General features: G+C 45.4%; 1 protein-coding gene and 1 non-coding gene across 2 annotated transcripts in view; one reads left to right on the forward strand and one right to left on the reverse strand.

Annotated features, from left to right (window-relative positions):
* The window catches only part of HAAO (3-hydroxyanthranilate 3,4-dioxygenase), a 56893-nt gene extending 50485 nt beyond the window's left edge, over positions 1-6408 (reverse strand). Inside the window, exons 1-2 of the mRNA XM_077811967.1 lie at positions 6307-6408; positions 2934-3012 (exon numbers count right to left, since the gene is read on the reverse strand). Coding sequence (XP_077668093.1) covers positions 2934-3012; positions 6307-6386 — 159 coding nt within the window. The 5' untranslated portion in view covers positions 6387-6408. The remainder of the gene's footprint in view (positions 1-2933; positions 3013-6306) is intronic.
* Positions 6409-21697: 15289 nt separating this feature from the next.
* On the forward strand, positions 21698-21791 carry TRNAI-UAU (transfer RNA isoleucine (anticodon UAU)). Its single transcript has 2 exons — positions 21698-21735; positions 21756-21791. It is a non-coding gene; the product is annotated as a tRNA-Ile (tRNA).
* Positions 21792-25518: the final 3727 nt, after the last annotated feature.

A 25518-nucleotide genomic window follows, 5' to 3' on the forward strand; every position in this document is an offset into this window, starting at 1 on the left:
CCTAACTCTGTGGTGTAGATCAGGGTTCAGAGTGTCACTGCTAAATACAAGGTGAACAAAGTGTTTGGCATAAGTAGATAACACATATTTCAAGGGACCATTCAAGATAAAGTGACCCATTAACAGCCCTCTAGTCATAGGGAGAAATGCAAGTGGCAGGGGAAAAGCAACTGAGGAGGGGGGTTGTTAGTGGGTTATAGATTGTTTTCATAAGTCATAAATCCAGTGTCTCTGATCTGTCCATGACTTTTAGTGTCTCGCAAAGTTATTAATTTAAGCTGTCAGGGTCATTTTTTGGAAGTGGTGTGCAGGTTTCCTTTGAGGATGAGGACGGATAGGTCAGATACGGAGTGATCGCTTTATGAAAAGTGTTCACCCACAGATGATGTGGTGTTTTTGCCTTTTGTCATTTCCTGTGTGAGTTCATTCAAGAGCATAGTGGTTGTCTGGTTTTACCCATATAGCTGTTATTGGGGCATTTCTTGCACTAGATGAGGTATACCACATGTTGTGATAGGCATGTGTAGGACCCATGGATCTTGAAAGATTGTTGTGGGTGGTGTTGATCACTGGAGCAGTGGAGATATGTCTGTAGGTTTTGCATCTGTTGTTCTGGCAGGGTCTGGTGCCGCTTTGAGTTGGTGTGTCCTGGTCTGTGGGGAGCTTGCTTCTCACAGTGAGCCTGGAGAAGTTAAGAACGTAGGAATGGCCATACTGGGTCAGACCAAAGGTCCATCCAGCCCAGTATCCTGTCTGCAGACAGTGGCCAATGCCAGGTGCCCCAGAGGGAGTGAACCTAACAGGTAATGATCTAGTGATCTCTCTCCTGCCATCCATCTCCACCCTCTGACAAACAGAGGCTAGGGACACCATTCCTTACCCATCCTGGCTAATAGCTATTAATGGACTTAACCTCGATGAATTTATCCATTTCTCTTTTAAACCCTGTTATAGTCCTATTCTTCACAACCTCCTCAGGCAAGGAGTTCCACAGGTTGACTGTGCGCTGAGTGAAGAAGAACTTCCTTTTATTTGTTTTAAACCTGCTACCCATTAATTTCATTTGGTGGCCCCTAGGTTGGGTGGTTGTTTGAAGGCCAGAAGAGGGGGTTCAGAAAGATTTCTTTCAGGATGGGTTATAGTTGTTGGATGATACCTCTTATGGGTTCCAGTGTGGGGTGGTAGGTGACAACTAGGTTATGAATTTCCACCACAGCTTCAACAACCACCACCTGTACATTAAACTCTCTTTGGAACACTCCCACACTAGCATCAACTTCCTGGACACCAGGATCAACTTCAGCAACGGAACTCTACAGGCAGCTACATGCAAGAAACAAATGGATCACCACACCTACCTTCATAGATCCAGTAACCCCTCCAAACACACCCAGAAATCTGTTATCTAAAGCCAGCACTCAGATACCACAGAATATGCTCCGAGGAGGAAGTCCGGGATATAGACCAGAATACAGTTCAAACCACCGTCACCAAACAAGGACACTCCACAAGAAAAGTAGATCGCATCATGGAATGAGCCACTCAAATACCCCAAGAGAATCTGCTTCAATACAGAAATATTCCCGTCCCCCCCAAGATCGCACACGCCTAGTTGTCACCTGTTCGGGTGGTTTGGGGTCATTAATTTTAATTTTGCAACCCCATCACCAGGGGTGCTGGAACAATTTGTATAGTGGGGGTACTGACAGTCATTGAACCAAACTGTAAACACTGTATATGATGGAAACCACTTCAAGCCAGGGGGTGCAGCAGCACCCCCAGCACCCCTAGTTCCAGCACCTGTGCCAACCACAATAGCTCCAGTGCCAAACCTTAATTCCTTTAGCTTCACCCAACCCTATCAATACTATGTAATAATAATGTAGTATAACATCAGAATAGAGATCGGAGGTTCCTTCAAATGTTTTGTAACCTGACATCCTACAGTTGTGATTACCTCTTTCACCAGGATCTTATCTCTTATAGAGAAAAATGCACGCAGTTTTTCCCAGCAGTATTTACTTATAAATATATAACAGGTGCTTTTCACCTCAGTTACAATTAAGCTATATTACTATTACAATATAAAATCACCTAAGGTATGATTCTATTAATTGTTTCCATGGTAAGTATATAAACTCCCACAAAGTCTTTTAAAAACGCTAGGCCTAATTCTGTACTGCCTTGTTTTTGTGAAGTCATTTAGGCTGACATTTTCAAATGTTCATTATACTATGGGAATTAGGTGGTCAAATTCCATTGAAATGTAATGGGAGTTTTGTATCTAGCTCATTTGTGTTTATTTGAAAATCCCAGGCTTACAGCAGTGCAAATTTGGGTGTAAGATGTTGCCATTTTTATTTGATTTGGTCTATTTGCACTCCACACGTGGGCAAATGGCTACTCAAGGTGCAAAGCATGCCTTCTGTCAGTAGAAAGCAGAACCCCATTACATAAATACTAGAGCTGTGCAAAGGATTTCCCGATGTTGAATTTTTTTCATTCTGAATTGGAATGAAAACCAAAAAATTTAAATTCTCCATAAAGGAAAATTGAGGGGGAAATTCTAAATGTTTCTTTTAGATTTTGATATTTTAAAAAGTGTTGTATTATAATCTAGAATAGAAAATACAGAATGCAAAACAAAACATCATTTAAACATGAAAAACTGAAAAGTTTCATTCAGAAAATATTGCAATGGGACATTTTGACATTGTTGGAACTTTTTTGCATTCTTTTCCTAAACAAAATTCTGGTGAAATTGACCCAATTTCATGAAGTATTTTGATGGAACTGCTAGTTCTGTTCTCTGCCAACCACTGATCAGTTTAATAGAATTAAGCAGGACATTACTAATTTGCAGGTATCACTTATAAATTTCTTAAACTTAGAGATCAATAAAAGCAGTAAAACATAAATGTACTATGTGTTACCTCTTCTCCTTCTTCAATATGATAATCCTTCCTTTGGTTTGGTCCTCCAACAAACATCACATTCAGCTGCTGACAGTGCCTGGAAAAAATATTTTAAAGAGATCAGTTAGAATATCTTGCATTTCTATATTTCATCTGAGGATTTAGAAGTATTTTACAGCCAATAACTAATTTATTAAATAGTTTAGGCAATATGACCCAGTGAATAGGCCCCTGGACTGGAATTCAGGAGACCTGGGTTTTATAACATGCTTTGAGATCTAAAGATGAAAAGTGCTATATGAGAGCTAGGTATTATTATTGTTGCAATATCACCTGATCAGACTAGAAGTTTGTAAGTAAAATGTAATGCTTCACAGCTAGTAAAGTTACTGAAAGCTATTGATGTTAAGAATGTTGGTCCTGAATCCTCTCTCGCTTACACCACTCTTACAATGGTGCCACAGGAATGAGTTCACCAGATTGCACCTGATTCTAAAGTGGTGGAAGTGAGAGGGGAATCAGGCCCTCTGTCTAATTCTGCCATGCTTATGAATTCTGATGAGCACTTTTTCTCTCAGCTCTATTACTCCGAATGCCAAAATTAGCCTTCAGGCAGCTCCCTTCAGGCCAGACTGTACCTCCAAGTTCCATGTGCAGAAGGGACCCTCTATGTGTGGATCTCACCCTTCCCCCAGGTCAGCAGCCAGAGGTATTACATTTCCCAGGTAGTATCTTACACCACAGAGAGACCCCTACTGAAGGGGATGCTGGGAATAGAGCTGGGAACAGCTCTGGCTGGGAAGTCCTTGGTAGTCCAGTTGCAGTGGAGCAACACTACCATGAAATGCAACTCCGGGATGAGAGCAGAGGGACACAGAGCTACCGCAGAGATAGAGAAGCAATCTGTTCACATTGAATCTGGGCCTCAATGCTGAGTGTGTTGTCACCATGCCTACACTCAGCCATCTTCAACAGAGTCATGTTAGGAGAGTTTCTGAGATGTTGGAACATGCAAGTCAACTGACTCGGGCTCACAGGGCTTAAGCTACGAGGCTAAAAATAGCAGCGTAGACGCTCCTGGTTGGGTTGGAGCCCAGGTTCTGAGACCCCCTTCCCTCACCAGGTTTCAGACCCCAGGCTCAGAGCTGGTGCTAGCCCATTGGGGCCTAAGCAGGCATATTTTCCACCCCCCACAACACTAAAACAGGCAAGTTCTTATAATAAAAAGCAAATAGGGGGCCCTCTTGAGCTGCTCAGGGCCTAAGCAATTGCTTAGTCTGCTTTTGCCAAGTGTGGGCTCTGCCCGGCCACCAGCCCAAGCGGGAATGCTGCTATGTTTAGCCCCGTAGCATGAACCCAAATCCATTGACCCGGTCTCTGAGACTTGCTGTTGTGGGTTTCGGGAGACTCCTAAGTCACTTAGGCATTTTTGAAAAGGTTGCCCACTGTGATAGAAATGGTGACAGGATCACCACCTAATGCACCTCACACAACTGATTTTAGTGTGGAGATAGAACCAAAGTTTTGAAATAATTTCAGAAATCTGCTAGCCATTTTTGCCATAGACCCTGGAGTCCTTTTAAAAGCCCTGCCAACATTTTGATAGAGACAGGAGAATGGCAGAGAGAAACTTAGGAGCCATAGGTATTTATTAGACAAATTCGGTCTCTTTCACCATAGGCTGAGGTTACATTGAGAGATGAACATTTTCCAAAAACATTCACCATTATTTAACCAGCTCTGGTACAGCGTGGCACAGATTGGTTGATGCTGGTCACCCTAATGGGAATGATTTTTTCATTCTGACTTCTGTGAGATTCCCCTGCACAAGAACAATTTTCTGAAGCTTTGCAGAGAGATTTGACCCAAGGCAGGAAGAGTGTTTAGGGGTGGGGGAAAAAAAGTTTGCAGCAACAGCAAAGTAGATATCCCTTATTGATGAAGAGCAGAAAGGAGGAATATTCAAAATACTTCAACAATAGCACAGGTGCTGTGGTTAAAAGGTGGTATTGTTAAGCTGAGAAATGAAGCCACCTTGCAAAAGTATAGCAGAATTCATTTTAAATGAATATTTCAAACTAATAATTGAATGAAAGAAATCAGAAACAGAAGACACTTTCTTGTGCTCTTTCATGCCATGAGATCTACTCAGACCGAGCATTTTTGTCTTTCTTTCTGTCTACAATAGAACATCAAACTGTACTTTCAATAGATGAGGGAATGTGCACATCCTCCATGAACTCTGTATCTTGGCATAGTTACTCAGAAAAGCAAGCATTTACACACAGTCATGAAAAGCATTAACATTCCTTAACTGTCAGAACCGGCTATTCGGCTTTCAATTACAAGGAATCCTTTGGGGTAGGAGAAAAAGAAGTGGTTCCTGGAAGTTTTGTTCATTTGCAATTTCCTTTCGATGGATTAAAACATATATCACAGAAAATAAAAGGAACATAATATAATGTGAAAATTGGATTATTATATAAAAACATTATAATATATATAAAAAAGAGGGATAGGAAATGGAAACTCTTCTTAAGGAGACCCTTCTTTTCTGATTCATGTACTGTAGGTTCAGAAGCAAACACATTACGCTTTATTCCACTGACATAAGAAATAATTGTTATCACTGTGATTGGAAGAAGGTGCCAAATTCTGGACCCTGGCAGAGCCACACTGCAAGTGTCCACACCGGTGCTTTTGTCAGTGAAACTTATGTCACTCGGAGGGGTGTTTTTTCATACCCCTGAGCGACATAAGTTATAACGACAGAAGTGCTAATGTAGACATAGCCTGAGTCACAGTCAGGAAACTGAATAGGCCGGAGCAGCTCGCAGAGCCCCCAGCTGACAGTGGTGGTAATGAATTTAACTCGCTCAGCATCCCTCTTCTTCCCTACCCCCTGGTTTTATGGATTACTCTGCTATTCTTTGATTGTAATAATGGGGTCATCCTTCACTTCTGGAGCTGGAGTGGCCCCTCTCTCACTGCTGGAATGGCTTTCGCCACCAAGTCTGGAAACACAAAGTGTGGGGGAAGTAGTGGTAATTTATTAGGTGAATCTCATAATTCACGAGTGTGATCCTATGAGATTTTTCTCCCATAGGGCCTAATCCAAAGCCCACTGAAGTCAGTAGAAAGAGTGCTGTAGACTTCAATGAACTGTGGATCAGGGCCATATATTGCAGTGTGCTGAACACAGCACTCCATCTATTTTAAAATATTAAACAGTTTTCAAGCACTTTCTATCTTTTAAAAAAAAAGCCTGTGCCCAGACAGGAAGAACAATTTTATCCACACTCATTAATCTTTCCCATTTGCATGAAATTTACAGCAGGTTCCTTTTATCCCTGAGAATATTCAAGGTAAAACAAGATCTTCATTTACTTACATAAGCTTATTGCAGACGGGGGGCAAAAAAGCAGCTTTGTTTTCTTCTATCCATTTTCTTACATTTACAAGCAGCTCCATGGCTCACCAGCAATGAGACTTTTGGGGAAGGTAATGAGCTGGCACAGAAGTATGCAGCCTGCACTCTGGTTAGGTTATTCCCACCACAAAGCTCTGGTGATTGGCTGATAAGATAGAGTTCTTCAGGCTGGGGTGACAAAGGGAACTACTTGGTTCGATCAGCCAAAGGTTATTTTGTAGAGCAAACTATATTCTGGTAGCTTAGGCAATAATCAACCCATGCATTTCAAAAACATCTAGATCTTTGCTTAGCTCTGTTTAAACATATAAACTCTGTGTGCGTCTGTTAGCAGGGCTAGAAGAAGACAAGCATTCCCTTTTTATTCATCATATTGTTGAAAGTACAGGTTAAATGTCAGTCAGTAGCATTATCATGAAAACAATATATATATATATATATATATATGACAGAGAGAGAGATTTATTTTTTTTAAATAGATATTCCTGAAGCACTTAAGAGTGGAATAATGCACTGATTTGTTCATGATATTTAGTTCTCATAACTTGTCACAAGTGCAACTAGAGAATTTAAGTCAGATGTCAACGGGTTAGTATTGTAAGAAAACCACAGCTCCCTGGGAACTACACAGTTGTTACTATGTCAACTCGAAATGTTAGGAACGTCCTGCTACCAAAGCACAGAGCTGAAGGAGAATCTCCATTAACTGTTAACAGTACAGGGCCCTGATACTGTAGATCAGTTCTGAATCCACATAGCAGAAGGCATTGCTAAATATTACAGTATTGCCTTTGAATCCTGAAACATCAGGAATGGGGATGTACATTTTTGAACTCTCAGATGGTGCATGACTAAGCAAAATGGGGGTAATTTTTTCTTAGGGTCAAATTTTCAGAATGTGATATCTATTGCTGAATTATCCAAAGTCAGTAATACAGATATTTGTCTTGGGCACTATCATTAGCTTGTGTACTTACTAGAATTTATATATAAAAAGGCAGATTCTGACTGGGTTATATCAGGGCAAATCTGGAGTAACTCTATTGAAGTCAATTGAATCCTGCCTACAAATTCCATTTGTGCATGTAAACAGAGTTTGTACTGAGTACAAGGGGGTTTTGTGGGTATGAATGCTATCGTTTGTGCATACAACTGTCAGTGTGCTAAACTGTGTGTACGTAGAATTTCATGTGCACAAATGGTGGCTAGGTTGAGGCCTTTGAAAATGTAACCCTTAAAGGAGAACTGTGAAAAGTGGGAGCAGTTATAGTTGCAAAACATCCTCTCTTGAAGCAGGAGTGTCCTTCCCTAGATGGGCAGACCTAGTGGACATCACTATGTTATGTGTACATTAGAGTTCTTTATACAAAAAATTCCCACAGTTGCTAATGCTGATGCAAGCTCAACCAGTGGCCACAATACAGGGGTCCTTAGCATTTTAGGCTCCATGTAGACTCACTTCTGAATTTATCACCTTCTGTTTATGATTCTACATAAGTTTGATGACAGAATGTGGGGCTGTGACTTGACTATCATGAAATTCTTATGGCGGGGAGGGGGGGCGTGCAATCTGTTGTTATCAGCTTGTTGGGTAAACAACAAGTGGCAAACTGGCTGTGAATTATTAGGCATTACTGTGGTCTCATTAGTAAGTACAGATCTGTTTGTCATTCTCTGAACACCTGGGGTAGTTTCTGTTCTGTTTTCACTCTCAGTTCCTGGGGGATTTCCCACTGACTTTTATAAAGAAACAAACACATAGATTTTTTTTACCAATTAAAAAAATATTTTTGCATTGGTGACAAAAATAACAGTACAAAATTTACAAGGACTTGTTTCTTCTTGTCATAGCTTAGTCTTCCTAATATTTATATAATATGTATATATATTGAGGGGTGGCAACATGGTTTCTGCTTAAAGCTGAATTTTACATTCTCACTGAATTGCACATATGTGGCCAGATTGGCTTGAAAATTGATATGTTAAAGGGTAAAGTGCAAATATGTGGTAATTTGATCCAGGTGTTCCTTACACAGGAACTTGTCTACACAGGAAAGCTATACTGGTATAAACTAAGGGCATGGCTACACTTGCAGATGTAGAGTGCTTTGAGTTAAACCCGCCTTCATAGAGTGCAGTAGGGAAAGCTTTGCAGTCTGTCCACACTGACAGCTGCAAGCGCACTGGCGTGGCCACGTTTGCGGCACTTGCAGCGGCATTGGGAGCGGTGCATTATGGGCAGCTATCCCACAGAGCACCTCTTCCCACTCTGGCGCTGTGGCTTGTGGGAAGGGGGCGGGAAGTGCGGGGCATTCTGGGTCCTGTCCCAACGCCCCGTGATGCATCGGTTCGCCTTCCAACATTCCCTTTGCTTCCGTCCACATTTGGCACCATCTTTCAACGTTTTTTGTATCGCAAGCTCTGTCTTCCCTTTTGGTCTGCGGGAATGGAGCCCGAACTGCTGAGGAGTATGCTGACGAGTCTCTCCAGCACATCACGTTTGGCAGTCGAGTTATTCCTTATGATGACAGTGAGGGCTCCGACGATGATATCGACTTGAGTAACACATATGACACGAGTTTGCTTGTGGCATTCATGGACATGCTCACGGCCATGGAACGCCACTTTTGGGCTCGGGAAACAAGCACTGAGTGGTGTGATCACATCGTCATGCAAGTCTGGGATGACAAGCAGTGGCTGCAGAACTTTCGGATGAGAAAAGCCGCTTTCATGGGACTGTGTGAGGAGCTCGCCGCCAACCTGCGGTGCAAGGACACGAGATTGAGAGCTGCCCCAATGGTGGAGAAGTGGGTGGCTATTGCAATCTGGAAGCTGGCAACTCCAGACAGCTACCGATCGGTCGCTAACCAGTTTGGAGTGGGGAAGTCGACCGTTGGAATCGTATTGATGCAAGTTTGCAGGGCCATTAATCACATCCTGCTCAGAAGAACTGTGACTCTGGATAACGTGCATGACATTGTGGATGGCTTTGCACAAATGGGTTTCCCTAACTGTGGAGGGGTGATAGATGGCACGCATATTCCAATTCTGGCACCAGCCCACCTAGCCTCCGAGTACATTAATCGGAAGGGGTATTTCTCTATGGTTCTCCAGGGGCTTGTGGATCACCATGGGCATTTCATTGGCATTAACGCAAGCTGGCCCGGAAAGGTGCATGATGCACGCATCTTTCGGAACACTGGCCTGTTCAGGAAGCTGCAAGCTGGGACTTTTTTCCCAGACCAGAAGATCACCATAGGGGAAGTCGAAATGCCCATTGTTATCCTTGGAGACCCCGCTTACCCTTTAATGCTGTGGCTTATGAAATCCTACACAGGGAACCTTGATAGCAGCGAGGAGCGGTTCAACAACAGGCTGAGCCACTGCAGATTGACTGTGGAGTGTGCTTTTGGCCGTTTAAAGGGCCGCTGGCTCTCTCTGTATGGGAAGCTGGACCTAGCCGATGACAGCATCCCTGAAGTTATATCCGCGTGCTGTACCCTCCATAACATTTGTGAAGGGAAGGGTGAACGATTCACTCAGGCATGGAACTCGGAGGTTCAACACCTGGAGGATGAATTTGAACAGCCAGAGAGCAGGGCTATTAGAGGATTAGGGATGCCTTGAGGGACCAATTTGAGGCTGAAAGCCACCGGTAATGTCTGGTGCCCTGCACGGGAGTGAAGTGCAGTGGTTCTAATGTTAGTAGGAATCTGTGTTTGCTATGCTGACTTGCAGTGCCTGTTTCTTTCCTGGGCTAAGGTATCTTTTACTTTATGCAATAATAAAGAATGTTTTCAAAGCCAAAAAATCCATTTATTGAAAATAAAATTCATTTATTGAAAAGAAACACAACTGCTTGGGAAACAGAAAGGGCAAGGGGGTGGGGTGGGGAATGGTACAATCACAGATTGGCATATGACCTGTTATGATACTCAGCCTTCCTGTCTGGAGTGCTTCACTTCAGGATGGCTATACTGCATAGTGATGGGGGTTGAGTGCAGTTGGTAAGGGTCATAGTTTTCAGGGCTGGGTGGTGAAGCTCCAGGTATTGGAGGCAGCTGGTGGCGGTAAGAACCCGGATGTTGGGGAAAGTAGGTTGGAGGTGACATGGGGGCACAAGGGAAAGAGTTTTGGGACAAGGGCTGCAAGGAGGTGCGGGTGCGATAGTGCTCCGCCTCCACGGCTACGAGCGCCTGAATAGAGTCCGCTTGGCGCTCCATTATTCTTATCAGCCGATCCGTGCTTTGCTGCCAGAGCACCACACTTTTGTGCCGGCACTCCTCATTCTGCTGGTGGACCCTCCTTTCACTCTCCCACCACTCCTGCACTTTTCGATTTTCATTACTTGGATGCTGCATCACTTCATGCAACGTGTCTTTCTTGCTTCTGCGTGGGCTCTTTCTGATTCTTTGGAATCTTTCGGCTGGTGATAACACGGACGGCTGAGATCTCAAGGACGGCTGAGATCTGTAAAGGCAAAATGCAACACTTAACAGAGGCAGCATTGTTCACACCAGACAGAGCAATGATTCCCCCGTACTTAAGGGCAAGCACAGTCTACACAATAGCATAATTTGCCCATCCCAAAGTGAGCGCACATAACCCACGGGAGCCCCAAAATGGAGAGTAAGCACAGGGTCAAGCGTGACTGATTGTTTCACGGCTGTACTGTCCTCTGGGTTTCTGTGCCTTGGGGAGAGCCAACAGTGGCAGGGGGCCCCTATACTGAACACTGTCCCCACATTTTCCACAGGAGTTCGTCCTGGAAGATATCTCACTACTGAGGATGACCTGGGAAGCAAGGGATTCCGGGGTGTCTTCCTCCGCCTCAGCACCCTCGCTCCTGCTTTCCTCCTCCTCCCGCCTTGTTGAACTGGGCTCTGAAGTGTCCATGGTGGTACTCAGAGTGGAGGTGGGGTCGCCCCCAAGTATCGCCTCCAGCTCTTTGTAGAAACAGCAGGTCGCGGGGGCAGCACCGGAACAGCTGTTTGCCTCATGGTTTTTGTGGTAGGCATTCCTCAGGTCCTTCACTTTAACCCTGCACTGCAGTGCATCCTGGTCGTGGCTATTTTCCATCATGTCCCTTGATATCTGCCTGAAGGTATCGTAATTCCTGCAGCTGGAGCGCAGCTGGGACTGGACAGCTTCCTCCCCCCAAACACTGATGAGGTTCAGCACTTTGCCATTGCTCCATACTGGGGCTCGCCTGGCGCGTGGAGGCATGGTCACCTGGAAAGATTCACTGAGAGCACTCCACGCCTGGCTGAGCAAACAGGAAGGGGATTTTCAAAATTCCCAGAGAATTTAAAGGGCGGGTCTGACGGTTGGTCACCTGAGGGCAGGGCAGTAGAGTTCAAAGTGACGACCAGAGTGGCTAGAACAGGCATTGTGGGAGACTGCTGGAGGCTGATCAGAGTGCACTAACAGACCAGGGCGTCCACACTGGTTCCGCGGTGCTCCAGCCAGGGCGCAGCAACCGTTATTCCACTTGCTGAGGTGGAATACCAGCAGCGCTGTAGCCACGGAGTCAGAGCGCTCTACGTGCCTTGCCAGTGTGGACGGGTAGTGAGCTAATGCACCTGGGGCTCCTTTAATGTGCTGTAACTCACAAGTGTAGCCAAGCCCTAAGGTGTGACTTTAAACCAACACAGTTACACCAGAATATCTCCCTGTGTGGACACTCTTATTCCAGTCTAAGAGTGTCTTTTTCCAGTTTAGTTTATGTCTCTTTAAGTGGTTTAGTCTATACCAAAACAAAACAAAAATAAAGGCCACCCAAAATAAGAGTTTCCGCACAAGTATTTATACTGGTACATATCAGTTTAATTATACTGGTATAACTGGTAAAACTTTCACGTGCTTTTAAAAAAATGTTGACTAATTTTTCACATGACCTGTCTGTCGCTGGAATGCCCCTAGAGAGGTGTCATGCAGGGGACCGAAAAAGAAGGCCAAGCATTTGAAATAGTAACATTTATTAGACCTTGCAGTACAATGTTCCGCTGCAACCTGCTGGCATGTGGTACGATGAGATAGAGACAGATCTTCCATTCAAACTACACTTTAACTCAGGGAAGGTGCACTGGGCTAGGAAACAGAACAGGATTTTTACTGTAATCTCTTCTGTGACCATGTTTTTGTGTACTTTATAGCCTTATTGTTGGCCAAAATCTCATCTCTCTCCTTTAGGGTAGGCAACTATCATTCCTTCCACATAAGAAAACAGAGAGGTTGCACAAGGTCTCTTCCAACATAGCTGGAAACAGAACCTAGGTCTCTAAAGTGACAGAGCCAAAACTCTTCCAATTAGCACATACCTTTTCAAAATAAATAGGCTAGATCTATGATTTTGGCTATGCTGTCTGTAACCATTGTTCTAATCACACTAGTCCACTTACAAAAATCTTCATGACAAGGACTTAAGACTGCTATTGCACAACAGTACCTTCTGCCAGCTTCCGCAATGGTGGGATTTTCCAACCCCCAATCAAACATTAGAAAATCAAGAACCTCGATTGGATAGGGATCAATCTGCTAACATAGCCCAACAGATGAACCGGTGGGGGGCTGGCACAGTTCACTGAATCCAAACCAGAGAGCAGGAAATGTTTCTCCTTTTGCACCTGTCTCTGACTTGTGGGAAGAAACTAGGTTAGCACGGGGGACTTCCGATTGGGAGACAGACGGGGGAGGTCTCACGTAGCCAGGAATAAATCATGCGTGGAGATTTTGAAAAATTATAGATACTTTTCTAACACAAAGTTTTGTACCCAACTAGGGGTGACTCTATTGTGGGCCTTCTTGTGGTGGGTAAAGATGAACTGATCACAGGACTGGATGTTTGTGGTTGCTCTGGGGCCACTGATCATGACTTGACTGTATTCAGTAAGGACCAGTAGGGTGGTTTTGCAACAAATTGATAAATTAAACAGCATGGTATTCACCCAAGAGTTCTGAAGAAATGCAAATGTGAAATTGCAGTATACTAACTAACTATAGTATGTTGAGGAAAAGTGAACATGGTTTTTCTAAAGCAGATGGTGGGGGAGCTGAGGGCCTCCTGCTGGGCTCTGACCCAGGCCACTCTGAGGGCAACACAAGGGTGTGACACTTCCTACCACCCCGTTATTGTCCAAGGTTCTCAGTTTATCACAGGAAGCGCTGAAGAGTGTCAACTCACTGCTTGGCACCTCTTCACGGCCAGGCGTGGCATGGCAGCTCTCTCCCTCTTGGGGTGGCAGCTGCCTGTGTAACGCTGACAGATCCCAGTCGTTGGTGGGCGGGCTCGAACCATGGACCTCTGGAGCTTAGTGCATGAGCCTTACAGCATGAGCTAAAAGCCAACTGCCTGTTAGCTAAGGCTGTAGAGCAGACTCATTTTATCTCTCTCTAAGTGGTCTCGGTGCCACTAGATGGGACAGAACACCACACCCAGAAGGTGTGTGGGTTACCTACTTCCCCTAGCTGAGGAAGCGCATCTTGAGCTTCAGAGACTCCCCAGTTGAAATCCCGGACGACCCCTGTAACGCTGCGGCCTCTGGCGGGACACTACTGAGAGTACCAATTCAGGACAAATTGCTTGGAGCAGGGCAGTGACAGTTCAGTTAAGGTCTCCCCACATATGCCTGAAATGAATGTTAGCACTACAAGACAAAACAAATCACAAACTTAGGGAAAACCAGGAAATGCACAGTTAAGTTGCTGCTTTATACACCTGTTAAGAACTGGGAACATCTCAGTACCTAACCCTTCCTAACAAGAAGTGTCATTTTTCCTGTGTCCAACATAACTCCAAGCCAGGACTCCCTGATGGGTATGTCTAGACTAAAGTTTGTGGGCCTGCTTTAGTTTGAGTTAATTGATTGCCAGCTAACTTGATAAGTAGTAGTACCACAAGTCTGAAGTCTCACCTAGATGCTCCACAAACATTTGGTCCAGGACACAATGCTATGCCAACATTGTGAATAGGTGTAATCACTAATCAGCACAGCTCTACTGGCAAAGCCCCTACTGGAGATGCAGTTATACTGGCAAAACTGGGCTTTTGCCGGTATTGCATGTTTCTCTTGGGGGTGGAGGGAGGGAGGAGGGGAGAGAAGGTGGTAAGGGTGAAAGAGTAGCCCGGGGGTTGGGGGGGGGGGCTGAAATAAGCTATACTGGCAAAAGCACAGTTTTGCCCAGTATAAGCTGCATCTGCACTAGGAATGCTTTATTAGTATAGTACAGTGGTATAGATATACCAGCAAAGCACTCCTATTGTAGACATGGCCTAGGACTCAGCCTAGGGTAAGCCAACAGTCTTAGTATCCTGGTACAAACGTTTGTTATACCCCTGCATACATGTTGATGTCATGGCAACCAACAAATATTTCATTCAGCCTGAAGTAACACACCAACAAACATTTGTGGAGTGTTTGGACTAGCATTTACAATTACAGGAACTCCTCACTTAAAGTCGTCCCGGTTAACATTGTTTCGTTGTTACGTTGCTGATCAGTTGGGGAACATGCTCGTTTAAAGTTGTGCAATGCTCCCTTCTAACATCGTTTGGCAGCTGCCTGCTTTGTCCACTGCTTGCAGGAAGAGCAGCCCGGTGGAGATAGTTGGTGGGGGCTTGGAACTAGGGTGGACTGGCAGCCCCCCAGTAGCTCCCTGCTCCCCTAAGTTCCCTGTGCAGCAGCTGCCCAGCAGGCTATCAATTGCTGGCAGTTCAGCTGTCCCTCTCCTCACTGCCATGTGCTGCTCCTGCCCTCTGCTCCAGAGCCTCCTGCTTGCTGGGGGGGGGGGGGGGCAGAGGGGAAGCAGGGGAGAAGAGGGGAACTAATGTCAGAGTGTCTCCCTCCCCCCTGCTCCTGCACCCCACTTACCCCATTTTCCATAGAGCAGGGGGGACACACGACAGTCCCGGAGGCAGCAACTGAGGGGGGGGGTCTCAGCTTGCTGATCTAATTAACAAGGCAGTGGACTTAAGACAGGGATCAGCATACTTAAAGGGGAAATGCACCTCTCTCTCTCTCTCTCTCTCTCACACACACACACACACACAGGGTGTGTGTCTCTGTCTGCTATGCTGTCTCCCCTCTCTTCATTCCTTCTGCCTTGTAGAGTGTGAGGCTACATTAACAACAAGTTAACCCTTGAGAGTTAGTTCATCATTTAGCAGTAAGGCATTCCCTGGGAAATATCCCACCCTCTGACTTCACCACCTCAACCAAGCTTCACAATCATCATTGCTGTGTACCAGTATTAAATTTTTTGTTTAAAATTTATACTCTGTGTGTGTGTGTGTGTGTGTGTGTGTGTGTGTGTGTGTGTATATATATAGTCTTTTGTCTGGAGAAAAAAATTTCCCTGGAACCTAACCCCCCCCATTTACATTAATTCTTATGGGGAAATTGGATTCGCTTAACATCATTTCGCTTAAAGTCACATTTTTCAGGAACATAACTACAACATTAAGTGAGGAGTTCCTGTACATTAACTAACTCAGTTTAATCTGGAATCAGTTAACATGGGTTAAAACAGAATTAAAAAATTGTAGTCTAGACAGCCCCACTGTAGCCGATCGGCCTTCATATAAAGAGCAATTGAAACAGAGATTACACTGAATGCATGGAACTCCTTTTTTCCAGCTGCACAATAATAATTAAAGAGGCTAAGAATGCATTAGGGAATTTCCAACAATTAGTTTCCTGCAGTTCAGGCAAATATTCCTCAGTCCCAAAAGAATGATACAAGAAGGCTCTAGTTTTCCAAAACCACTTTTAGTGGAAATTAGTTAGTCAGCAGTGGCCACTTAGAAAAGGAATGCTCATCTTTAAGAGAATTTAAATTTGTCAGGAAAATTTTCTGCTCAATCTACTGTTCTACAAAGAGGAATGGAAATACTGGCCACTTATAATCGGCAAATGAAGATTACTATCTTTATAGTATAAATATTACTAATTTAATGATGTGGGCTTTTTTTCTCTAAATTTTGAAATATAAAAGCAGTCACTTTACCACTGTCTATGATATATGCATGTGGGAGGCACGGAAACCATCCAGTCCTATTTGTGCACCTAGAAGTCGGGCATATAGAATAATGATTTTATGGCTGCTATATAATAGTGACAAGCACCAAAAGGTCCTGTTTTTATGCTTTGATGTAACTCATCATGTTCTCACTTTATCAGGAGTACAAAGAGTCTTCAGCATAAGGTGTTCAGAGTATTGTACCTACAAAAAACGATTAAATTAACCGCTTGCTATAATAGCTTCCATTTTTGGCTTCTCGTTCTGTAAAACTCAACAGTGGCTGCATAGGGGCACTGATGTGAAAATGGTTAATAACTTTGTAAATTAAGTCACATACAATAATTAGTCAAACGGGGAGAAATAGAAACAATATATGCTGACAGGTTGCTTTATTTACTTGTTTGGAAACATGGGTATTTAAAAAGAGCAACACACAACCTTCTGCACACACATTTCTTGTTACAGAAGACTGCTAACATCATAGTGAGGCATGTGGAATTATTCAGAGGTCAGTTGCTCAGCAGCCATGAAAATGTCAGTTTCATTATCTTTATATGACAGACATAGGCTAAGTTTAATTGGCACCAGCAGATATTTGCATATTAGTGATGCTCCATTCCTGTTATAGGAAGAGACAAATAAGGATAGTTCACTTTTTTCATCGACCATTAAACATTGCCAGCTTACTGCTCTGTTAGAGCTGAGACAGTTCTATTGGCTTTGCCAGTTATAGCATTAGAAAGTGCCTTCCTCATTACCGCTGTTGATGGGGGGAAGAAATGAAGAGTTTTGACATGTCACACCAGCCACTATTGCTACCACTAAGGAACAACAAGCAGGCAGAGCTCCATTTGCCTGGGAACCAATGAAGTATTTACACCTTAGCAAGTGGCAGACGTCAATTTAAAATAAAATAAAAGAGCAGATCTCCAACCGTTTTGATATACTGACTCAGAGTGACAGTTTCATATGACTTTCTCCAAGCAGTTGCCTCCTCTGCAACTTCCAATTCATTAGCGAGCCAGGGCCTTTTGAGACTTGTTTTCATGTAGGCAAGGTGCTTCTAATTTGTGCACAATACAGCTGTTTTGCTGTCAACAATGTCATGAGCATTACTAAAAATATATTCAAACTGAGTACTCCAGTGTTCCCTCTAATTTTTTACATTCATGTGCAGAATGAATTCTGTTATGTGCCCCGATATGAAGGTGATGTGTGGCAGAGGTGGGGCCAAGGGGCTCAGAGAGTGGGAGGGGGCTCAGGGCTGGAGTAGAGGGTTGGGGTGCGGGGGGGGGGTGTTGAGGACTCTGGCTGGGGGTGTGGGCTCTGGGGTGGGGGCGAGGATGCGGGGATTGGGGTGCGGGAAGGGGCTCAGGGCTAGGGCAGAGGATTGGGGTGTGTGGGAGGTGAGGGCTCTGGCTGGGGTGCAGGCTCTGGGGTGGGGCCGGTGATGAGGAGTTTGGGGTGCAGGCTGCTCTGGGGCTGTGGCGGGGAGAAAGGACTCTCCCCAGCTCTCTCTCGCCACAACAGCTCGGGGCCGGGTGAGAGGCACCTCTCCCCGGCGATGGCAGCTTCGGCAGGACTGGGGTGGGCCAGGGGAGGGGTGCCTCTCCCCACTTGCATGGCTTTTGATAGCCTGCTGCACACCTGCACAGCTTAAAGGGAATTCAGGTGTACTCTATTGAACAGCGAAAACAAGAAATTGCTGCAACTGACCTCTCACTGGTGGTGGGTGGGAATAGGATACAGAGCTTTTTGGCAAAGTTGTGATCAATACACCTTAGGCCAGGTCTACACTACCAACTTGCATCAGTATAGCTACATTGCTCAGGGGTCTGAAAAATTCACACCTCTTGAGTAACACAATTATACCAATCTAATCCCCGATATAAACAGCGCTATATTGAGGGTCGACATAGGTATTGCCATTCACAAAGGGGGATTAACAGCCAACGGGAGAAGCTCTCTTGTCAGTGTAGTGGCGTCTTCACTGCACAGTTGCAGCCTTTTAAGGGTAGCCTAGGGATGTAAATGTGTAAAATCAGTAACTGTGTAACCGATTAAAATTCTATCGGTTACACAGTTAAACGTTTATCCGGGGAACTAGTGGTGCGGGGGGGGGGGTTTGCAGCACCCCCACATTTTATGTGGGGCTCCATTGCTGCCACCGCACCTGGGGATCCCTGCTGTTGCTGCTGTGTCTGGGGCTCTGCAGCCGCCCAGCATCTAGGCGCACCCGGGGTCCTGGCTGTTGGGACAGACCCTGGGCGCGGGGCCAACAGCCTGGAGGGGCCCCAGCCATGGGCCCGGGATGCTGGGCAGCAGCTGGGATGCTGGGTGCACAGGGATGCCAGGAGTCAGGCATGGGGGCTGGCAGCCAAAGGGACCCTGAGCAAGCAGGGCAGCAGCTGTGACCCTGGGCACGGGGTGGCAGCCAGGACCCTGTGTGGGGTTTAACTGTTAATGGAAACCGATAAGCATCAAGCTTATAGGTTAACCAGTTAAACTCTTGCATCCCTAGTGTAGACCTGTCCTTAGTCTCAGCCAAGAGGAGATGCTCAGAAGGAAATAGTTATTTATCTTACCATTTTATTCTGCCACATATTTGAGTGCCTTCCCCATAAAATCATTAGCAGCAGTGAAGTACCTAATGGACTTCACAGTGTTTCTGGCCCTTTTGGAGTAAAAACCCTGCTTGGGGTATTTTGTGTTTTTGTTGGTTGTTCCTTTCGTGTATCACCTGCTTTCTCAAAGACTAAAGGCGCTGGAGTAGCGTAGGTGTAACAGTGGATAGAATTTAGCCCTATGGGCTTTAAACTATTGACATGTATTCTGGGGGTGTAATTTAAGAGCCTACTCCAGCTCCCACTGTAGTCAAGAAGAGCTCTGTGTAGCTCAAAAGTTTGGCTCTTTCACCAGCTGGGTCCAATAACAGATATTCACCCATCTTGTCCCTCTCCTATTCTGGGACCAACATGGCTACAGCAATACTGCAAACAACAATGGGAAGTTTGTCATTGACGTGAATGTGAGCAGTATTAGGCTTTTAAATATTTTCTTATTTTATATAACTCCAGCAACTTCTGAGGATCTGTCTTGGAAGTTATTTTAAAATGTTTTATTTTTTCCAAAAAGGTGAAGTATGTCATTATTTCTGATCACACAAAGGTTTATGGGGGACAGAAAAGGAACATGAAATGTCAAGGCGTGTAAATGGGCATTATGAACTAGTTAGTCGTATCCTTCTCTTCCTCTGTCTTTCCTCACCCCACAAACAAGAGAAGCATAAATTAAAGCTGCCTTTGGGGAGTTGCGAGGTTCACCTGGTAACAGTGACTTTTTCATAAATTACTACTTTTGCAGAGAAGCCAGGAATCCAATTAACAAGAAGATTGGATTACTCTCTCACCCTCTATGACTTTGTCTACACACATACATTCTTACACCTAGTGGCAATGTAGCTTCGGCAATTCTAACAATGGTGGATGTGCTAGTGTAGACAAGTCAGAGTCTCTGAGGAGGTTTAGATGACATGAGACAGTGATAAAAATGTCAAAGGCTACTTCATACCAGTGACAGAGCAATAATGGGAGAATTTCCTTAAATCCTTGGTGTAGATGAACCTGTGAGATATGGACAGACTTGCCCTGCTGCTGTACCTGTGTATCTCACAAATCTCATTAGCACTGAATTCACTAAAAATGTGAACTTGCTCTAGGAGTGCCTCAGACTACAAGATTCTTCTCATTCTCAGTGTAATGCATGCTTTCAGGACTGTAATAGGCAGAGTGAAGCAGGAAGTGATTATGGAGAGAACCACTATCTTTGGTTGTGAGGTTTGTTTTGTTTTTTAAATAAGGTTGCTCTGGACTGTGTGGTTAATTTAGTCTGTTTCATCATTTGTTTTGGTAAGAAAAACTGAATTCAGGCTTAAGGAGAATAATGTCAAATACATAAGCCACTTCAATGCTGCCCAAATGTTGGGCCAATAAACCTTAAGCCAGCAATGAAATATTTTATTTGCATATGTAGCAAAGAAATTCTTTGTTCAGAGCCCAATTCTTCTCTATTCTAGTCAATGGGAGCAGTAGCAGGTGCTTAGTCCCTTATACGTTATAAGACTGCAAAGAGAAAATAAAGTTAAAAAACCAACCAACACCCCCCACTAATATATCCCCCCCTGCAAAAAAATCCACAACCAACCATCCAAGCAAACAGCAAGGCTATGGAAAGGACACAGTCCAGGAATGCTCCTCAGCAGTAATGCCGACCTCACAGTGCCTGCCTGCACCAGGACACAAGTTTGCAAAGTTGTTTTAGGTGAAGAAGGGGGTGGGGGAACCCCCAAAAGTATAAAAACTGATTCTCTCTGACCGGGCCCGGGAAGTATTTAGCTCCCTGCCCTAAGGGGCGGCGGCTGCTGCTGGGAGGGAGATGTGGGTGATTTCAGAAGATTTCCTCTCGGGAAAAGAAAGTCACCCAAAGGCTGGTGTGCCAGAGCAGCCATCAGCGGAACTGAAGGGGCTGAGCGCCCGCCCTTCCCCTGGGAACCGCAGGCTGCCGGCAGCCCCCCGCCGGGGACCAGCCGATGGGGCCCCCGCGGAGAGGAACGGGGGCGCTGCAGAGCACAGCGAGCTGCCCAGGGGAGCGGGGCCGCTGGCGGGATCTAGGTCCCGGCTCGTTCCCCCGTGGAGCCGGAACTATGTCAGAGCGGGCCCGCTGCTCTGCGCCCGGCTAGGCCCCGCACGGCACGGGAGCTTAGCCAGGGGCCCTACAGCGCGGTGCAGAGCTGCCAGGGGCCCGACACCCCGCGCCTAAAGGGGGCAGCCGGGCACCTGGCTGCTCTAGCCCCCCGCAGCCTGGCACCGCTCCGCCCCGCAGCCGAGCCCCGTGGTGCGCCCCCCCCCCCCGCGCCGCCTTAAACCACGCTGCAGAGCCCCCCCTTGCAGCGCCCCGCAGCCAGGCACCGCGCTGCACCAGGCCCCTTGCACCGCTCCGCCCCGCAGCCGAGCCCCGTGGTGCGCCCCCCCCCCCCCCCGCGCCGCCTTACACCACGCTGCAGAGCCCCCCCTTGCAGCGCCCCGCAGCCTGGCACCGCGGGGAGCCGACACCGTGCTGCACTGAGCCCATTGCTTGGCTCTCCGGCCAGGCCCTGCTGCGCTCCCCGCTAGCACAGGGCCGGGCCCGCCTCTGCACCGCGCCGCCTCCTCCCGCCCCCCCATCCACCCAGCAGTGTCCGCGCGGTAGTTTGGAGCATAAGACTGGTGAAAGGCACCACTCCCCACCCCCGGGTGCACCATTGATAAACCGTTCGGAAAGACATGGTGTCAGGGCTCCAGTGGCGCAATCGGTTAGCGCGCGGTACTTATACAGCAGTACAGAGCAGAGCAATGCCGAGGTTGTGAGTTCGAGCCTCACCTGGAGCACATAGTCTTTTGGGACACGCACCGCACGTTTTTCGTGTTTGGTGTTAAGAGTGTTTGCAGCTTTCGACTACAGCTTGCACTAGGAATAACTGCTGAGCTTGGCGACGGCTAAATTGTGCAGCCATTTTATGTGTGTGTAACACTGCATAATAGCACTAATCTATACACTGCATTATATAATAAACACAGGGCATGATAAAAGTGTTTCTCTCTCTGAATATATTTATATATACACAATTTTATGTGTGTATCTGTAGAAATACACAAACTTTTCTATGTATTATATGTATGTGTACACATATACATACGTGCAGGTGATTTTTGTATGTGTCTGTGTATATTTCATGTATGCTTCTGCCTTTATTGATACATCCAAATTAGTTTTTGAAATGATGCAATTCATACATTTTCTTGGGAACAGATGCATACATGATCTTTGTGGTAAAGCATTTTTAAAAAATTCATGTGATTTAATGTATATATTATGATATATGTAAAATACGAATTATTGTTTCATTTATAGTATAAAGGTGAGTTCATGCAAACTAGTTCTCTGAGGCTGCAAACTGATAAATTGTCTTTTTCCTCATTTGAATTAGATGTATATTGTGTAGCCTCACAATACAATAATTGGCTTTTAAAGTCTGGACTATTAGGGTTGCCAGGCATCCGGTTTTTGACCAGAACGCCCGGTTGAAAAGGGACTCTAGGGGCTCTGGTCAGCATGGCCAACCAGGCCGTTAAAAGTCCAGTTGGCGGTGCTGCGCATCTAAGGCAGGCTAGTCCCTGCCTGTCCTGGCTTTGTGCTGTGGCCCTTGGAACTGCGGCCAATGGAAGCTGGGGGGTGACAGTGTCTGCAAGCAAGAGTAGCGCACAGAGCCTCCTGGCCCCGCCTTAGCCCCACTGCGCTGCTGACTGGGAACCACACAAGGTAATCCCGTGCCTCTGCCCCAGCCGAGTCCCCCCAAACCCGGAGCCCCCTGCTGCATCCCAAGCCCCTCGTCCCCAGCCTCACTCTAGAGCCCGCACAGCCAGCCCAGGGCTTATACCCCCTCCCTCACTCCAACCCCCACACTCTGAATCCCTTGGCCCCACCCCCCAGCCTGGAGCCCCCTCCTGCACCCAAACTTCTCATCCCCAGCCCTACCGCAGAGCCCGCAACCCCAGCCGGAGCCCTCACCCCCTCCCTCACCCCAATCTCCTGCCTCAACCCCCGTCCCCCTTCCACATGCTGAATCCCTCATTTCCAGCCCCACCCCGGAGCCTGCACTCGTAGTTAGAGCCCGCACCCCCTTCTGCACCCCAACTCTTTGCCTCAGTCTAGTGAAAGTGAGTGAGGGTGGGGAAGAGCGAGCCACTGAGGGAAGGGAAATGTGGGGGTCGGGACCTCAGGGAAGGGGCAGGGCTACGGTGTTCAGTTTTGTGCAGTTAGAAAGGTGGCAACCGTAGACTCATTCATGATATTATTCTCTGCAATTGTGGATTATGTTGAAAGTTTTTAAAAAGTTAATACATAAAATGTAAAAGTAAATTATTGTAAGCGGCTTGTAGTGACTTCGGAGGTCTTTGCTGTTAGTGGCATGTCAAAAAGGGAAATAGCAAAATGCTTGATAAAGATTGACATGGTGGTGACTGGATTATGGATGCTTCCATAATATAACGAACAAATAAAAATAATACATAAATAGCTCTTTGTTTGCATTCAGTGTCACCTTATCTTTCTTCATGCACTAGCCCAGTGCCACAATAGTCAAGGTTAAACCCAAACTTAAAAAAAATTGAAAACATAAAAATCATTCATAAAGATTATTGCTTGCATTGAAGACGATGTCAAAGACCCATGTTGGTATCAATGGGAACAAGATCAGATCCTAGGTTTTGTGAAACATACAGTTTGGGATTAAACTACTTTACAATAGCCTTTTATGAAATGTCCTTACCATTTCCCTGTTAGAAGCTGCTACGAGATGAGGCCATCTGGAGTTTAAAGGTTTCATATATAGGATTTTGGTCTGGCCTACCAGAGACTGGGGACAGCTATGAAATTCTCATCTGATTCTGAATTTACCCAAAATATAGGGATGTTTGGATCCATGTTTTTTTATTCAGACCTTTCTCTTATTATTACCTTTGCTATCATGCACACTTCTGCTGCACAACAGAATACAGGGTAGAAAGGACTTCCTTCTATAATAGTAGGTTTCAGAGTAACAGCCGTGTTAGTCTGTATTCGCAAAAAGAAAAGGAGTACTTGTGGCACCTTAGAGACTAACCAATTTATTTGAGCATAAGCTTTCGTGAGCTCTCCGATGAAGTGAGCTGTAGCTCACGAAAGCTTATGCTCAAATAAATTGGTTAGTCTCTAAAGTGCCACAAGTACTCCTTTTCTTTCTGTAATAGTGTATGCTTTGCACAGGTGTCTAGTTGAACTTCCTCTTTGTTCTAATGAGCACTTTGGTTTTCTAATCTGAATTTAAAATGGCAGGGAAAAAAAAGAATGATAGGGTATGTCCATATGTACAGCAGTGCAGTGACCCCGCTGCATTGATACAGATGCATCACTGCAACGCATCTGGTGAAGATGCTCTATGCAAGGGGTTGGCAACCTTTCAGAAGTGGTGTGCCGAGTCTTCATTTATTCACTCTAATTTAAGGTTTCGCATGCCAGTAATACATGTTAACGTTTTTAGAAGGTCTCTTTCTATAAGTCTATAATATATAACTAAACTATTGTTGTATGTAAAGTAAATAAGGTTTTAAAAATGTTTAAGAAACTTCATTTAAAATTAAATTAAAATGCAGAGCCCCCCGGACCAGTGGCCAGGATCCGGGCAGTGTGAGTGCCACTGAAAATCAGCTTGCATGCCGCCTTTGGCACGCATGCCATAGGTGGCCAACCCTGTTCTATACTGAAGGGAGAGAGCTCTTCCGTCAGCATAAAAAAACTACCTCTGCAAGCAGCATAAGCTATGTTGGTGGGAGAAGCTCTCCCACTGACAGAGGGCTGTGTGCACAAATGCTTATGTGGAATATTCACACCGCTGAGTGACATAATTTTTGCTGACATAGGCTGCAGTGTAGACAAAGGCTAAATCTGTTTCTGAGATGCTGAAATTATCTTTGTTTTGCATCTGAACAAGGCTACTCAGCATTGTTGCATCATGTCATTCTTGTGGTAGAGGTGACTTTATGGATGAAACCTAGGGCCCTGATCCTGCAAACACTTATGCAGGTGTCAACATGGTAGTAGGACTACTCATGGTAAGGAAATTAAGCACATGCATACAGATTTGCAGGATAGGGGGGTTTATAATGGAAATAATGCTAAATCATTGCAACTACTGGTGATGCAATAGGTCATTAATCCACATTAATGTCTAAATGCATACTCACAAAATGAAGTGAATGAAATTACTACAGATCTAATTAATAATTTGAATAGATTTGTGACTATATTCTGTTGGGAGCAGGGCTGTTTAAAACCCTGCCTGGCCATGGCTTTTGATCTTGTGTAGTCATTTGCACCTGTACAGAGTGGTAGCCGTTTACACTCACTTTGCACAGGTGTAAATCACTAGATGAGGTGCAAGGTAGTGAAAAAAGCAGTCTATGGTTTAGCTGGGTTTCAAAAATATAAATAGCAGAGAGGCAGCCTGATGGTAGAGCATTGTGAGTTTTGTTTTGTTTCCTTCCCTTCTTTGTCTACTGAGTGTTTCTTTCATTAGGT

The sequence above is a fragment of the Eretmochelys imbricata genome, chromosome 3, assembly GCF_965152235.1.
Source record: "Eretmochelys imbricata isolate rEreImb1 chromosome 3, rEreImb1.hap1, whole genome shotgun sequence".
NCBI classification, from domain to species: Eukaryota; Metazoa; Chordata; order Testudines; family Cheloniidae; genus Eretmochelys; species Eretmochelys imbricata.